The 16,167-nt window shown below is 52.7% G+C and overlaps 7 protein-coding genes across 7 annotated transcripts; 4 read left to right on the top strand and 3 right to left on the bottom strand.

Annotated features, from left to right (window-relative positions):
* Positions 1 to 1,200: 1,200 nt before the first annotated feature.
* Positions 1,201 to 1,716, top strand: BDP55DRAFT_546121 (uncharacterized protein; the record flags this gene model as incomplete). Its single annotated transcript, XM_060568628.1, has 2 exons — positions 1,201 to 1,363; positions 1,433 to 1,716. 2 exons carry the CDS (start codon positions 1,201 to 1,203, stop codon positions 1,714 to 1,716), a joined length of 447 nt encoding a protein of 148 aa, XP_060433286.1.
* Positions 1,717 to 2,077: 361 nt separating this feature from the next.
* On the bottom strand, positions 2,078 to 2,658 carry BDP55DRAFT_628897 (PLAC8 family-domain-containing protein; the record flags this gene model as incomplete). The annotated part of the gene is made up of 3 exons (XM_060571954.1): positions 2,078 to 2,273; positions 2,370 to 2,481; positions 2,574 to 2,658. The coding sequence occupies 3 exons, from the start codon at positions 2,656 to 2,658 to the stop codon at positions 2,078 to 2,080; spliced, it is 393 nt and encodes a 130-aa protein (XP_060433287.1).
* Positions 2,659 to 4,629: 1,971 nt separating this feature from the next.
* Positions 4,630 to 6,339, top strand: BDP55DRAFT_628898 (Tannase/feruloyl esterase; the record flags this gene model as incomplete). Its single annotated transcript, XM_060571955.1, has 3 exons — positions 4,630 to 5,109; positions 5,188 to 5,937; positions 6,007 to 6,339. 3 exons carry the CDS (start codon positions 4,630 to 4,632, stop codon positions 6,337 to 6,339), a joined length of 1,563 nt encoding a protein of 520 aa, XP_060433288.1.
* Positions 6,340 to 6,979: 640 nt separating this feature from the next.
* Positions 6,980 to 8,992, top strand: BDP55DRAFT_653565 (uncharacterized protein). Its single transcript, XM_060574199.1, has 2 exons — positions 6,980 to 7,238; positions 7,290 to 8,992. Exons 1-2 carry the CDS (start codon positions 7,104 to 7,106, stop codon positions 8,589 to 8,591), a joined length of 1,437 nt encoding a protein of 478 aa, XP_060433289.1. The 5' UTR covers positions 6,980 to 7,103; the 3' UTR covers positions 8,592 to 8,992.
* A 709-nt stretch (positions 8,993 to 9,701) lies between these two features.
* Positions 9,702 to 10,529, top strand: BDP55DRAFT_545867 (acetyltransferase/esterase; the record flags this gene model as incomplete). Its single annotated transcript, XM_060568608.1, has 1 exon — positions 9,702 to 10,529. One exon carries the CDS (start codon positions 9,702 to 9,704, stop codon positions 10,527 to 10,529), a length of 828 nt encoding a protein of 275 aa, XP_060433290.1.
* Positions 10,530 to 10,669: 140 nt separating this feature from the next.
* On the bottom strand, positions 10,670 to 11,726 carry BDP55DRAFT_545724 (uncharacterized protein; the record flags this gene model as incomplete). The annotated part of the gene is made up of 2 exons (XM_060568598.1): positions 10,670 to 11,457; positions 11,558 to 11,726. The coding sequence occupies 2 exons, from the start codon at positions 11,724 to 11,726 to the stop codon at positions 10,670 to 10,672; spliced, it is 957 nt and encodes a 318-aa protein (XP_060433291.1).
* Positions 11,727 to 13,056: 1,330 nt separating this feature from the next.
* Positions 13,057 to 15,012, bottom strand: BDP55DRAFT_712686 (family 7 glycosyl hydrolase; the record flags this gene model as incomplete). The annotated part of the gene is made up of 4 exons (XM_060578213.1): positions 13,057 to 13,605; positions 13,671 to 14,127; positions 14,186 to 14,761; positions 14,834 to 15,012. The coding sequence occupies 4 exons, from the start codon at positions 15,010 to 15,012 to the stop codon at positions 13,417 to 13,419; spliced, it is 1,401 nt and encodes a 466-aa protein (XP_060433292.1). The 3' UTR covers positions 13,057 to 13,416.
* Positions 15,013 to 16,167: the final 1,155 nt, after the last annotated feature.

The raw sequence follows: 16,167 nt of genomic DNA on the forward strand, positions 1-16,167 counted from the left end.
AATTGATTACGATTGGGTGCTTGCCCCGGAGATCTGACTGTTGACCGCCGAATGCAAATGTCAGACGCACGTCTAGCTGAACGGAGCTGAAGCCGATCTTGCAGACAGCATCTGAGTCTGATCATATTACCACGAGATGCCAAGGCATGCTGTCACTTCGGGTAAAGCCCGTAACCTGATCTCACACGGTGGTGGGCAAACACTTCAGAGTTCTCCTTGTTGACGTGCTTGCTTCCCTATCGCAAAATACCATGTCTTGTCCTCCCAAATCCACACCGACTCAAAGGCTACACTTGATAGAAGGCCCAACTGAGACATGAACCCAGATAGACGTCAGTCTCATGCTCGGTACGATGCGCAGGGCGACCCCTCTCCATCCGCCCTGATACGAGATTTTGTTACTCTGCCTGTAGGATCCGGGATCTGAGGTTCCCCAGACCCGGCTTGGGACCGGTGGGCGATCAATCTGCATGCATCCGAAGAGGGGGCGATTGCTGGTACCTCATTTACCAAGAGGTCCCAACAAAAGCTGGTAAAAAGCCTTATACAAAACGTGTTCCACTTCCCCTCCATGCCAATGCCATTTCAATTTCTGCCTGGGGACTCACACGCACGCTAGTGACATGGAACCAAGTCAGCCCGAGGATCAATCTGTTCTAGTGTCTTGCGGGGAGATCGTGGCATTGGTCCGACTGACGCCACGTTCGGGACGTTTTCCCTGGTTTTTCTGCCACAACCTTCTCTTTTTTTACGAGATCGATCGGCATTGGTGAAAAATAGGGCTGGTAGAAAATCGCTACCGAAGGATCCTTACTGCTACTGTATCGTGAAGTTAACTGGCAAGGGACGAAAATACCTCTCGAGGCGTAGACCATGTGAGTTCGTATTCGTCGTACAGGTGTCATGCCCGAAGACGGGCCATTGTCGATTGTGGGAGGACGAGTGCTGATCGTACAGCAGCGTAGGTGCTGGGATGACCTACACGAGGGAGATTCGGGTCATCATGTTTTCTCGCGAAGTCGAGGGGAAATGGTTCAGGGCGATGGATCGCGTATCTGGAGGAGTATAAAGACGCTCGTGAGGGCTCGCCAGCTATGATGAAACCCCAGAGTAGTCAGTCTTATTGATCGCTTTACCATCTCAGACCAACCCAAGCACTCAGCCCCATCTAAGACTTTTTCTAACACCAGAATTATAATCATGAAGTTTGCAGTGCTTCTGACTTCGATCTCTTTCATTCTCCCCTCCCTTTCTCATCCCCTCGAAGATCGTGATGCTCCTCAAACGGTCCACCTAACCTTCCACGGTGGCCCCGCGTCCTACGAGATGACGATCCCCGCCGACGGACAGGTGTATCCCACCAGTTAGTTCCCCCAAATTGAACTCTTCATCCCATTGGGAGTAGAAGACAAAGTACTGATCAAGCACGCAGACAACGACATCTCCGTCAACATCATTGACGCGCCAGACTACAACGCCCTCTCCCAGTGCACGTTCTACACAAACGGTGAGAAGGCTCTAGTCGGAGGCATTACACCACAGGGTCTTCAGCAAGTCATAATCGGACCGCCGCAGCCAGTCACCGGAGTCAGCTGTGTCGGTATCTGCGTCCCGACGTATGGGGAGTGCTATGGTACCAATGGGCAGTATATCGGGCCGTGCTGCAACGGCTTCTGCGCGGCGACGCGGTGCAGACCTTGGATTTCACCTTATTAGAGAGGGGTCACTGTAGGGGGTTATCATTTCTGCCATCTGCGTCGCATACGAGATGTCTAGCGTGGCGAGATAGATGCACTTAGGCTGTTGAACGCCCCTTCAGGACCGTCTAGGGTTAAGAGCCTCTCACGTAGCTTGGTTCCTTCAATCATGACTGCTTCAAGTAACATGAGTCAATCCATACCATGATGGAGAATCCTTCTCCCTCAATTCACAGCTTCCGGGTGGCTACATGTGAAATCCGGAAAATGAATGCTGTTATGGAAGTAAAGCTACGGTAGAATTGTGCCGCTCGGGCGGATAAAGTACATTTATTGTAATCTTATACCTTGCCAAGTAATCGAAACGTAAGACTGCGCGTCTACTTCATCTCCATATTCTGCGCTTGCGACTGATACCCGGTATTGATCGGTCCATAATCGGTCCGCCCCTCCACCTCGTTCTCATGCTGAATGAGCACACAGCAGGGACACCAAAACGACACGCAGCAGTCCCCGCACGTACTTCCCTCAATGTGAAATTTTTTCCTGATATCGCCGCGCTTATTCATGAGGAACCTGGACAGAAAGATAGAGTCAGCAGACTGTAATAGAACGTGGTCGCTGCTTTGAGAACAAAGAGACAAAGCGGCGCCGGTTCAACATGTAACTTACAACCAGCCTAGACCGATCGAACCGAGGGCCGAGATCATGAAGCAGTCTCCGTTGATGGGCGAGTAGTCCGAGAGGCTGGGGTCGCGCATGCGCTCAGAGGTTTTGCCAAAGACTGACGTGGGACATCAGGAGTGCATCGGTCAGCAACGAGATAGATTCTTAGTGATGTAAAGTCGGGGGGCTGGGTAGAGCTCGTTGACGTACCCATACACGGAAGGAATGAGGCCATCATGCAGGTGCCGCATGGGCTGCAATCCATGAGATCGCTTTGCCATTCTTGGTTCGGCATCGTGAGCGAGTGAGCGAGGTTGCACTAGCAGATAGTAAGAGTAGACAGGCTCTCTAGATATCGATCTAGTTGGATGGTGCGTTCTTGATATAGCCAACTCGGTACCCCCGCGTTCGATTCTGAAAGACGGGATGAGGTGAAAACAAGAGCAAAAGAATGATTGAAGAGGCTGTAAACGTTGGGAAAAGAGAGCTGCTTGCCTAGTTGTTTGGCTTTACAGAAAACAAAACACTACCAACAGCCGTGACAGAGCGAAGAAAATATTACAAATTGGAAAGACTGCCTGATTTCATTCAAGATTCTACCAAGGGGTTCCTGCGTCCTGGCTTTATATCATAATTGTGCCGATAGGCTGGAGTCTCAAACCACCTAAGCCGTTGGCCTCAACGTCGTTTAACACAAAGCGCCTTCAGTTCCACGTGCAATATCTAACAAGCCATTGCCGGGTCCGCGCAACTAGGAGAATATGTGGCAGTAGCAAAGGTGTCCTTGTCAAGGCATGTGCCGAAAGAGCTCCCTTTCAGCTGGCAGGGCCCGTACCACAAACGAGTTGGGGGCGAAAGCCGAGACTTGCCCAAAACAGCCAAAAAGGGTCAAGTTAGTTATCAGGATGGTAAATAGCAACCGAATCTTGTCTATTCTGAACCCTGCGCAAGCCCCTGCTAACCCTTGAAAGCCCACAAACATTTGAGGACATGACTAATACTTCCGTAGTCTGTCTACTAGACACAAGATCCATGGGTGATCTGGACTACTCCGAGCAGTTGGAAAGTAACGCAAGCCTTTTGACAAAGTCTTCGAGCCCGGGTGGCATCAAATCTTCCGGGACTAGTGTTCCGAGACAACAATGCTCCGGTACGAAAACCCAGTTTGATTTGAAAAAAAGCCCGTTTTTATCGACCCCTATCCGGGACAACCTAGTCCTGAAAGTCGTCATGCGGTAAATGTGCCAGCGTGAACGAGCCAAGACTGATCCGTTCCTCTGTACGAAAATTTAGTGGACTCATCGATATGGTCACTGTCGCATCGTTTCCGTGCTGAGCGGCAAGGTCCGAGATGTATGCAGACTTTTGCTTTTGCGTTTTAACGGGTTCGCTGATCCAGCCAACTGAGCCGCCCCATCACGAGGCTTTCCGCTCTCGAAAGTGTGGACCCACCAAATTCAACTCTCGTAGAACCGCAACTCGGTTAAAATGCGTGGTGGATTTTTGTGTCTAAGAGGACGAAGAGCGCGAACGTCACCAGTGATGGATCATGGTGTCTTCGAGTCTTGACCACAAGTGGATAGTGCAATATTAGTGTCATCTACTTACGGAGTGATACTTGCAAGTCGCAGATTCCATTAGCGTCCGACGATCAAAGTGCAGGGGTCGTATAGAATACGACCCCTGTCGTTTAGTCACGTGGGTCCGTGAATTACAACTCAAAGTCCAATCTCGAACTCATTCGGGTATCGCCCCGACGCAGACGCATTCTTTGCATCTTCGAGAAAGGATTTGAGGTGCCGGGACCCAGCATCAAGCAACATTTAATGGAGAGTCCCACCTCTAGCTGCGGCGACCCCGGAGTGGTGGCTGTGAAAGTTGTCGTCAGGCCTCAGATAAACCAGACTTGACGGCATGATGGTCAACAAGAAGCGAAGTGGTCATGGTCAAGTCGCTCCAGGTGCGCGTGTTAGTCCCGATCCATCATCTGCTGAACCAATGCGAGAACTGATTTCCTTTCAGTAGACCCTCTATCCTTCAGGTCGATGAGTCTACGACGTTGCCGTGAGCAGGAAGCGAATTCTTAATCTCCGCGATCGTGAGGCCTCACTATGAAGTCACTTCCCAAGTAGTGCCGCCATCAGTGCCAGCCCACTGCTTTATAAGGTAGAGCATCCGTGGTTGTTGTTCTGTTCTTCCCTGACAGCCATATTCCTTTGGCAACCTTCTTAGCAAAACTCCATTCTTCCTACCTCATCCCGCCATCATGTCCCTCGCCGTCAACGCAAGTCGCTGCGTAAGTGCGACATTCGGGAATCCAACACTCCTAGGTGCCAGTATCCTCGCTGTGCAAGCCAACCTCGTCGAAAACTACAGCTTCGACGTGCCAAAGGGATGGACCTACTCCCAGCCGGCCCTCAACGTCGAGAACGCCACCTTCTGCAATGTGACCGTCACATACACGCACCCAGGGCAGAATGACTCCCTCACCGCCGAGGCCTGGCTACCGACCGTGGATCGCTACAATGGAATTCTGCAGGCCGTTGGCGGCGGCGGCTGGAACCCCGGCCGCTTCATTCTCAGCTACGCCGCCATGATCAACGCCGTCGCCAACGGCTATGCGACCGTCACCACCGACGCCGGAATTCCTACTACCACGAATCCCATCGACTGGCTACTTAAGAGCCCGGGAAGCCTGGACACCAACGCCCTTCAGAACTTTGGTCAGGTCTCCCTGAATGATGAGGTGCGCTGGTTTTCTTGATCAACAACATGAACACTACACGTTTCAAACCAAGATGCTGACCAATATTTCTCGCAACAGGCCGTCATGACGAAACAGCTCATCGAGAGTTTCTACGGCAAGCCCCCCACGCGCTCCTACTGGAACGCCTGCTCCCAGGGCGGCCGCCAGGGCCTCAAGCTGGCGCAGCAATACCCGGACGCTTATGATGGCATCATGTCGGCCGCCCCCGCTATCAACTGGGCCGAGTTCTACCTTAACTCGATCTGGCCGAGCTACTATATGCTCAAGACGCAGCAGTTTCCGCTCGGTTGCGAACTTGACGCGCTCACCGCCCTGGCCATTTCCACTTGCGACGAGCTAGACGGTGTCAAGGACGGCCTCATCAGTGATCCCGAGGCCTGCAGAGCAAACTTCAACGTAACTGCACAAGTTGGAAAGTCGTTCCAGTGCTCTCAAACTAACTCGACGCTCGAAATCAGCCAAGCTGCTGCCAATGTAGCCAACGCCTCCTGGACCGGTCCCCGTTCCTCCACTGGGAGGTTCATATACGACGGGTACGAGATGGGCAGCGACCTTTCCATCATCGCACCGACAGAGTGCACCGGTAAAGTCTGCCAGAGCAGCGCCGGCGAAGCCAACGTTGCGTTTGCCTGGCAGGCTTTTGTCGCCAAAGACCCCAACGCGACGGTGCCCAACATTACGGACAGAACCTTTGACACGATCCACCGCGCTGCCAAGCTGGTCTTTGCTTCCAACATGGAGACCGACGAGACGGATCTAACCGACTTCAAGAAAGCAGGGGGCAAGATTATCACCTACCACGGACTCGTAAGTACATCCATCATCTCCTAATTCCCATACAAATGCCACGCAGTGTACTGAGCTAACATCTCGAAGGCCGATCAGAGCATCTCCCCGGGTGGTACCCTCCGCTACTACAACACCGTCGCCAACGTAGTCGAAGGCAATATCACATCCTTTTACAAGTACTACCGCGTCCCCGGCCTCGAGCACTGCTGGGGCGGCAAGGGAGGGCAGCCCGAGGCTATTTTCGGCGAGCTTCGGGCTTGGGTCGAGAACGGGACTGAGCCCGAATCGTCACCGGTGACCGTGACGCTGCCGGACGGATCGACGCAGGAGCAGGTGCTGTGCCCTTATCCGCAAAAGGCGAGATTCGATAGCGGCTGTGCGAGCAAGAACGCGGCCACTTGCTGGTCTTGTCTTGAGTAAACTTGATGCCATTTGGTGGCTAGGTAGAATACTAGAGGTGGGGGGAAGGGGGGCTGTTCTCTTGACTTCAGTCAACTTGCACGCCCCGGATGAAGCTGTGACATCACTGGGCCACTTCGTCACTATTCGCAAAGATTGCCTGGAACTATCCCGTCTCCTTTAGCTGGCTCACGGCACAGGCTCTGCAGCGAAGGATGAGAGACTAGCTCATTCTACATGTAAAACTATTATACTCCTTCAGACGTCTTCCGTGCTGAGATGCCGCGGAAGCAACCCTTGATAATGAATCTCTCGTAAATTAACTTCATTCCCTGTAGATGTCACCTTAGTGCCATGCTCTTAATCTGGTGGTCTGCAACGTCTGGTCGATGAGTACTGATGTGCGGTGATGAGTGAACGGTGAAGAAGATGCAGATGGTCCAAGAAGTTCAGGAATAGGACTCCTCGTAGATATGTAACATTGTATCTCTAGATGAGTCAAGGCTAGTTGGATTAAACAAGACGGACCGAATCGGAGCAAGAGATGATCAAGTCACTGCTCATTGGTGATTGGTCAGTTCCCCCCACCTCGTAGGCCTCCGTCCCTATTTGAATTTTGTCTTTCTCGTTTTGTCTCGAATTCCTCTTCGTAATTTGACCACCTCAACCCCTCCCATCTGCGGTTACCATCGTCAACTTAACGCACCGTCTTTAAGCCATCATCTAGACGCAGGAAGTCTGATACCACTTGACCGTCCTTTATCAAGCTACTAGTACCTGACCAAATGCCGGGTGGCGGCCCTCCGCAGGCCACGCATGCCGATCCGAGCTGCACTTGCGAAACATGCCACATCGTGAAGCGCCGGCCGCATAAAAAGTCGCGGAATGGCTGTGAGATGTGCAAGAAGCGCAGGATCAAGGCAAGATCACCATCTTAAATACATGCCTAAAACGCTAACCGACTAGCACAGTGTGACGAAGCCAAGCCTAAGTGCGGGCAGTGCTCAAAAGCCCTACACAACTGCAGCTTCGAGCGCTCAACACCAAGTTCAGACTCGGACACTCAAGCTTATACCTCTCATGATGCCTTTAATCGCCTGTCTCCTTTACACAAGCCGACGGCCAATGAGGGCCGACACAATACGCCTCGCGATGGCTATTATACCAGACCAAACCGGCGCCTTCACCCCTCAGCAGCTTCATCATCTGACACCCCGAGCCACGCTTCTTCGCCATGTAGCAGCACATCAACCGCTGCGAAATCTCTACTGCTGGGAGTCTCCCCTAATGGGCTTGCTCCATGGATTTGGACTGTAGACGACCTCGCCCTGCTGCACCACTTTCTCACCTGCCCGGCCCTAGACCACGGCGACGCAACCCTCTGGCGTCAAAAAGTGCCTCTGCTCGCCTTTGAGAACCACTCCGTCCTCCACCTCCTTCTTGCCGTGTCCGCGTTCCATCTAGCTACCATCAAATTAGACGAGTGTGCGAGGTACCGAGGCCTGGCAGACAAACACTACGAGACCGGCCTGCGCCAGACTATGGAGATTATGCCCCGCCTCGGCCGCGACACTGCCAGCGTCCTCTATATCGCCACCACTCTCGTCTGCTCTTGTAGCTTCGCTCGCGGTCCCGCGCCAGGAAATCTGCTCATCGTATCGGACGGCGTTGAGGTGGCCTGGTTCGGGCTGCTCAGAGGCGTCAGGCTCGTTATCGAGACGGTTGGTTTCGAGGCCATCTTCTCGGGCGTCCTCGGTCCCATGCCGTCTGGAGAGGACTCTCCACTTAGCGAAGACCCATCTTCTTTGTCAGGTCAAGTGTCAGTGCCATCTCCGAGCTCCAGAGGGTCACGACTGATTACATGGGAACCTGCCCTAAGACGCGTCACGCAACTTATTTCCGATTCTGCAGATGGCGACGAAGCAGCTTATAGGAAGATGATGGATTACGTATCCATCGCCTTCCAACAAACTTTTGGAACAACTGCGGAGCCCATTACCGCATCGGAGGGTAAGATGGAGGTGATCATGGCTTGCATTTACCGCACCGACGACGACTTCGTGCAGTGTCTCAAGGAGAAAAAGAGCATCGCGTTGCTATTGCTGGGCCATTTTGCCGTGCTGGTCAAGACACTCGAGTGGCTGTGGTACATGCGCGGCTGGGCCGATCACATTTTACGAGGCGTGGCGTCGAATCTGGATGCTCCGTACTTAGATTTCCTGCAGTGGCCGCGTAAAGAGATTGAAAAACTAGACTTTGATATACCGAGCTAACAGCAATGGCCACACTTTTAGTTGAATGTCTAAGATACCCGTGGATACGTAGATAAAATATTCTGATACAGATCGATCGGTATCAAGAGGAAGTTACGACAAAAAGGGGTGGCTCAGGCTTCACGATACTTACTTATCCTATAAGGAGCATATGAGCCTGTACAACAGCCATTGACTGCCCGAGCGACTGCAATGGTAAACCCCATGACTTCTGCGCTGCAAGTTATCGTCACTCAATTCCTCGTGGTTGTGATCGATACGACAGTTGCTATGTCAGCAATCTGTCACGAAACAGGAATGGCATCAGCACTTGGCAAGCATCTTGCCACGGGCTTTCTCACGTGGATATCACATTCACTTAGTATATAGACTGCTCTCATGTGCTCATTCCAGACGGGTTACTTCAAGCCACTTTAACCCACTTCATATGCCCATTGCTGCGTGCCACAACTAGTGACACAATCGCTACCGAGACTTGCCGAGGGTTTTGGGAGTCGCGAGAGTAAACATCTGGGTTGCTCGAGAGGATCCATCGATATCTGCTGCATTCATTGTTCTCCGTGGGAAGTCCTTTTGGAAATTAATCGTCATGAGATAGCTAAGCCAGGTAGTAGGTAATTGAGTCATTACCACTGCCAAAATCGCGGATGCGTCGATGTGGGGCCGAACGCCGGTCCGGTTTCCGTTGTTTGTTGGGGCCCGGGTCCGGATTCAAAGGTCATCGTTGCCTCCAATCACCTGCGCCTTTTCGTCAGCTTACTGTAGGAGATCCGGCCCGTAACATCCACCATTCTTTCCGATTGATCCGGTTAATCTAGCTATGCTGACAGGATCACCGCCTTGCAGGCAGAGAACGCGTCCTTTGGATTTCTAATCGCGATTCTGTAAGCCGGGTCATCAAACGGCCGCTAATGTTTGATCACGCCTTTCAGAACTGGACATCATCAGATGCGGTCTTTGTTCCTTCGCGAACACTTTATATAGCTAGGTGTTCGTCTATATAATTGTGTCTCAAGTACCTAATCTATCAAGCCCAGTGCCATTTCCAGTTGAACCTAAAGTTATCTCTGACTACCTACATGAGACTCCGGGACAACCACGACGATGGCAATGGAGTTTAACCCAACCCGTGCAGTCCTTCACATCGATGACTGCGATATTCACTACTGGTCACAAGGCAAAGGCCCGCTCATCGTGTTCATCCCCGGAGGCAACGGCCATGGACGGCAATACGACACAATCATCGCCGCTCTGTCGGATAGATATACCTGCGCCACCTTTGACCGCCGACAAATGTCAGCGAGTCAAGCTAAGGTGAACAAGAGGCTTCATCCACCACAGCAAGCTAGAGATATACGCGCCATCATCGTGACCCTCGGCTTCGACAAAGCCACTCTTTTCGGAAGTAGTATGGGTGGTCTCCTCGCGTTCCAATTCGCCATCGACTACCCTGACATGGTCGAGCACATCATCTCCCACGAAGCTCCGACCTTCATGCTACTGCCGAACGCCACCGAGGTCTTCGAGTTTTTGTACAATTGTCTTGAGATATATGAGGCTTCGGGGGTCGATGCTGCGCAGAAGGAGTTCAGCTCTAGGCTGATCGGCTATTTCGACGAAGGTGTACCTCGGACGGGGCCATCGGATCCGATGAATCCCCCGAACCACTGGGCTAACGAGTTTACCGTCTTGCTGGGCTATCTGCCGAGTTTGTATCGCATCAAGGAGAACGGAACGAGTATCGGGTTGATGAGGGGCATTCGGAGCAGAGAGGCGTGGTATGCCCAGGCGGTTGATGAGCAGGCGAAGATTCTAGGGTGTCCGAAAGTCGACGTCGCGGGTGCCCATGAAGGCTTCAGGGTCGAATGCGAGGCATTTCTCCCGTACTTTGTCGAGTTGATGGGGATTCTAGATCAGGAGAAGAGTAAGAGCTCGTGATGGTAAAGCCAGTAGATACCTCGTCAAACGACGTCAGAGTAACACTGATACATGGTCATTTGCCTTTCTGATCATCAGGTCCCATGTTTTGTTGTGTTCGACACGGGCGGAGGGACTGTTGTTTTGTGCAAGGATTTGCATCAGTTGAATTTGAGTTTCCGTAGGCCCCTTTTCTCCCTCCAGTAGTTTGTCCCTTCGAGCATTTCAGTGCAGCCGTCCAGCAGCCAGCCCCATTTCCGGAGAAACGGTTCCGTGGCCTCCCAGCCCCGCGGATCCCACGGCTCCCCCCAAACGATAAGCGCCGCGTCCTCAACTCCCGCACCCGCGCCCACATCGACCACGTCCCGGCACATTTCGTCCTCGTCGACGTAGTCCTCACCGTGCTCGGCCACGACACGGAGAAAGTTGTCTCGCATGCGGGGTTGGGGGAAGAAGTCGATCCACGGGTGATGTTCGACGGATAGTTGTAGCGCTGTGGGCAGCATGTTGGACGGACACGTTGTGGTCGTCGTGGCGAGACCCAAGCCGGGCCCGGACTTGTTGAAGGGGGAGATGGAGTCGTAGGTCAGCCACCCTGCGTCGAAGTTGAGGGCGTGGGCGTTGCGGACAAAGGCGTGGAAGACGTTGACGCGGACGAGGGTTGTTAGGTAGTCTGTACAGGGCCGGCCACGCATGTAGTCGTCGTAGGCATTCTCGGCGAACTTTTCTAGCATGGCTGGCATGCCTTTCTTTCCCAGGAGGCAAATGTCTTGGGGAACATTTCCGATCTTCCCTGCGACGATGGCTGCCAGGGCCGTCTGGGTGTTTTCGTTCGTCGGCGAACGCAACTCCTTTTTCACCAGGGCTGTTGATGGGTCGGAGTCCACTTCGGAGGATGGACTTCTGTCTGATGGAGAATGTTTGCCGAGTTTCTTCTGTGCTCGTCGCCCTTATAATACGCGTGTTACAGTTAGCTGTCTGCTGGATGCTACTATCCTTAAACGAATTCATAAAGTAGACGTCAGCGGAGGGTACAGAGGTGGACTCACTTCGCGCTCTTTGGTTCAGCCGGTTTTGCAATTTCCGTCTCTCCGCCGTACTCGTAACTCCAGTCCAATCCTCCGAAGGGTCTCGTAGTTCCGCCAGACGAGGATTTGCAACCACAGGGATGACCGTCCCGGCAGGAATCGCCGGGCCTGGACTGAAACACATCTCCATTGTTGCCGTTGCTTCTAAATTTGGAAAAATATCCTCGAAAGACATTGGTCATAAAGGCGCCAATGGAGGTAGTAGAGATTCAGGCGCGTCAGCAGTCAGCAGCTCCGAAGATCTGGTCGTTCTTTGACAAACGGATGACGACAAGGCTCGAGGAGAGATGAGACTGGTCCTCAAGAGGACTATATGCAGCCTGCTGACGGCCTTCCACCGTCTAAGTCCCAGGGATGGTGCCACAAGGTCGTAACCTAAATCGTCGAATCGGTGTCGATGCCTTTTTAGATGGTGGGGACTCCTACTGACTCAGGCCTAGTTTGTGCGGATAGTCTCATCATCAGAGCATAGTCGAAGTTGCTTACAATCTTTCTCTTGTACTTTCAAAAACCTGAGGACATTTGCAAATAGCTGAGAACTGAGATTGAGGATCAATTTGGTCCTTATGTTCTGTCCTTTTTGTGAATTGCTATCTTCTTGATGGATTGCTAATCCAGAACCTATCTGGCCGTTGTCATCGGTGAGGCGAAGCATTCTCCTAGACTGGAGTGTATTCGGACGGATTTAAAGCCCCTGTTTGATCTCTACCCAGATTTTAGCGTGTCAGCAGCCTGCATTAGCGTCCGCAAACTGACGTTTGTCTCTTCCTACTGACCAACCAAGAGACGGACAGTGTCTGGGCTATCCCTGTTTAGAGCAGTTCGCTCTCGCTCTCCTGTTGAGCTACAGCCAGAGGCTGGTTCGTCACGTCGGTGCATTCATGACACTCAACTGTTCGACTTGCCCAATCGCGAATAAATGCCTTGGCTAATCGTCCCATATCTCTCCTATGCACGACCTCCGACCCATAGGAGTCCATACATACAAATCTCTATCCGACAACACTCTATCCGTACGCGGACGCTCGCTTTTAATTCGGAGTCTGCCATGATTGTACTGAGTCAGGACGTGGGATTACTGTTCATCTGCCCTACAGTGTACGAATAGATAGAAGTTGATCACCCTCGCTGTCTAGGGACTCTCTTCTATCAGCTACGATTCTGGCTCCTCCGACCGAGAATCGATGCGGTAGCAGATTACCACCGAGCCGAACTGAGCCGACGCCGAGACGAACTCTGTCAGTATCCGAGCCTGCGAATCGACCAGCGAACATAAAACGCAAACGTCAACGACTCATCGATGCTGTTACCACGATTCTCCGATACTCCCCGCTGCCATTTAGGGCCCATGTTTTGACTACACTACGGATACCTGCCGGCATAATGACTCAGCTGGAAGGTGGATTTGATACTTTTAATAGCCAAAGACAAGCTTTTCTCCTTCTACCTGAACGGTAATTAGAAAAGGCTGTGTGCCTAACACAATCGTGGAAAACACAACTGATTGCGGATACGCATACGATTATCCGATACTCCTAGCAACAAGTCCTCGATGGGCTGCATTCCGACAAGTTCCCTTGCCTTCGGAGCACAAGACGAATACTAGGAGCACGTGTTTGGTGTATTGGCTAGTGCGGATATGTGTATTTGAGCCCGAGTCTATGGGACAAAGTCGGGCTGAAAAGATGGTGCCGACCATGGAAGAAGAGAAGTTATATACAAGAGGAAAACGAGATGTGCGCCACTCAGTATACGTCCGGAGACACTCTCGAGGTGAACCGCGTTCTCGGACCAGTTTCAGTCTTCCCTTTTCAGGTCTCTTAGACAGCATAAGTGCTGCCGATAGGACCGAAGCGGATGTTGGACCAGACAACCTGCGAGTTGGGAAACTGCTCGATGACCTCGGCAGGGACACCCGAAGTCGGGGCACAAGGTCCACGCTCGGTACCGGGCTCTCCGGCCCTCTCGGGAGGGTAGGTGGAGTCGAGCCAGAGCATGTTGGCGTAGTGCTATCACGTCGCGTCAGCTATTTCTAAGGCTGGAGGATGCATGTGTGATGGGAGGAAACACTCACGTCGCTCCAGATGGACATCACAAGCGTCATGGGGATGTTGAGCGCAGCGTTGAGTTGGGGGTATCCGCCGACCTCGTTGAAGCGGTCTCGCTCGTTGAAGACAGCGAACTGGCGCTCGCAGTACTCGGGCGTGATCTCCGAAGTCTCGGGGACACCCTCCCACTTGGCGCCGGGGACTTCGATGGTGTTGCCGTCCTGGATGAAGACCTGGTACATGCGATCGGGGGCGAAGCGGGTAATGACGGTGAACTTCTTCGTGGTGTCAATGGTCTTTCCGGGGCCGTAGAAGTCAGGGTTGCCCATGCGGTACGGGTTGTAGTCGCAACCGTTCGCATCGCAGCCGCCGCCGTAGCGATCCTCTGAGTAGGTGCCGCCGCAGTTGGAACCCTCGCAGACGTGATAGTTGTTGTTTTCGCAAGGGTGAGGAGTCAGAGCGTAGGCATAGGCGTTGGATTCCCTATGAAATAATCAGGATTTGAGCGACTCTCGAGTGAGAACCGGTACAGGCATCTTACCAGACGTCAATCTCGGCGCAGCAGGCACCCATGTTACCGACACCAGCACTGTCGTCGGTTTCAGAAGGTTCCCATCCTACAACATTACCCTGTTCGTCGTGACTATTAGTCGCAATGTCTCTGCTTGTCTGGCACGGGGTGTTGAAGTTTACCTTGCCACCAATGAACTTGAGGTCGCGAGCGCATTGAGCATCGCAGTAACCAGTACCATACTTGGCTCCAGCCTTGTTGTTAGGCTCCGACGAGAGACCGCCGTCCTCCTTCATCGCAACGAAGTACAGAGCGCTGTTCATGCCGCACTCGACGCTGGACAAGTCGACGTCGAAGGCGAACTCGTTGTTCAGGAGCTGGAAGGTCTGGTACTTGCTGTCACCATTCATGAGGTACATGCGAGAACCAATGTTCTTGCCGTACTGGTGCTCCTGGACGAACTTCAAGGTCAAGGCATTACCGCTCGTTGAGACGCCGTAGGTGCCGCCGTACTCGGCTCCCTCAACAGCACAAGTCTGGGCGCAGCTGTCTCCAGTCGTGCACAGGCCGGTCCACGAGTTTCCGTCATAGCAGTTCTGATATCCGCTGGAAGAAGATGTTAGCGAGTGCTGTCGATAATCACCTCAAGAAAAGACATAAACCAGCAATGTAACTTACCCAACACCATGAACCCAGCGCCAGTTGGCGTCGATGACGACCTCGGCGTTGACGTTGGAGCAAGATCCAGAAGTACATCTTTGCCAGCTGAGCTTGGGGTGAGTCTCAGCCTGCTCTGTGCCGACCTGCTGGGCCACAGCCATGGCCAGCATGGAAAGTGCTGAGAGAGTGTACTTCATCGTGAAAGAAACCACTGAGACTGGAAGATTGTCTTCTGAGTTAGCAGGTGAATGCTGAAGGTAGGTTGTGAGAAGCCTACTTTGAACTTCAGCTGAACACGGAGGCTTACTCCTCACTATTTATGCTCTTGTCTTCGTCCAGAGGTCTTCTGTCTTTCACGATTGCGGAATGAGGCTCCCCGAAGAGCTTCTCCTAAGCGTCCCGGATTCCGGCAACATTGCGTCCAGTTCCGTGACCAAGGCTCTACCACTTGTCGACAGCCGACGAAAGGGATCGGACTGTTACATTGCCAACACTCGCAAGGACAATATCTTTGCTCGAAAGAGTCCCATGTGACCTTGGGTCGCATTATACCTTGTCGTCCAACTCTTCCAAGAGTTGAACGGGACGAAATTCCCGCCGGCAACACAGACCCCACTTCCAGAACGGTCAACAGTTGAGCGCTTGTTGCAAGGAAAGGGTCCCATGGGTCGCGGCCCTGAGGCCTCTCGAGCCGGAGAAACCCATGTATCAAATAACTGCCAAGGTCTTGTAAGCAGGGAGGTGATTTGCTTCATTGGTCGTTTGTTCGATAATCAACGGGATGTGGTGGCCGGGGGATGAAGAGACAAGTCATGCTTGCAAGAGCCAAGATCTCGGCGACGGCAGGAGTGAGCAAATAGCTCCGGGATGCACGGGTTGATATCAGGAAAGGTCGTCAGGAACGGCCGTGGTGCCTTGCCGATCGTGTCTGTCTTCGGCTTTCGCTAGTCTACCGTCCGAACTGGTCCGGCAGGGCTCCCTTGTCCGTATCGGAGCTCGAGAAACGGCCTGGGAGACTTGCGTCGATAGTGAAGCTCGAGGCGGCTATGTTCCCCCAGCGTGAGATCGAATTCCATCGGCGCCAAGCGGCTCATTGGTTTTCCTACCTTAGCTGTAGGCAGTGAGTGACAAATTCATGTTGATATTTGGAGGCTTCTTTCTTCTGACAAAGCCCTCCCAGAATTCGGGCTCTCAAGACTACGCAATTCAGGGTCAGTAAGTTGAAAATATCAGGCATGATGCGCCATACTACGGCGAGGTATTACTCACTTCGTGAGCTTTCTTGGCAACTATCCTTAAGGTCTGGTTCTGGGTTGCATAGACGGAACCAGCGGGAATTTCAGGAGAACAGT

This window comes from Colletotrichum godetiae, assembly GCF_030913485.1.
Source record: "Colletotrichum godetiae strain CBS 193.32 chromosome Unknown BDP55scaffold_8, whole genome shotgun sequence".
In the NCBI taxonomy this organism is placed as follows: domain Eukaryota; kingdom Fungi; phylum Ascomycota; class Sordariomycetes; order Glomerellales; family Glomerellaceae; genus Colletotrichum; species Colletotrichum godetiae.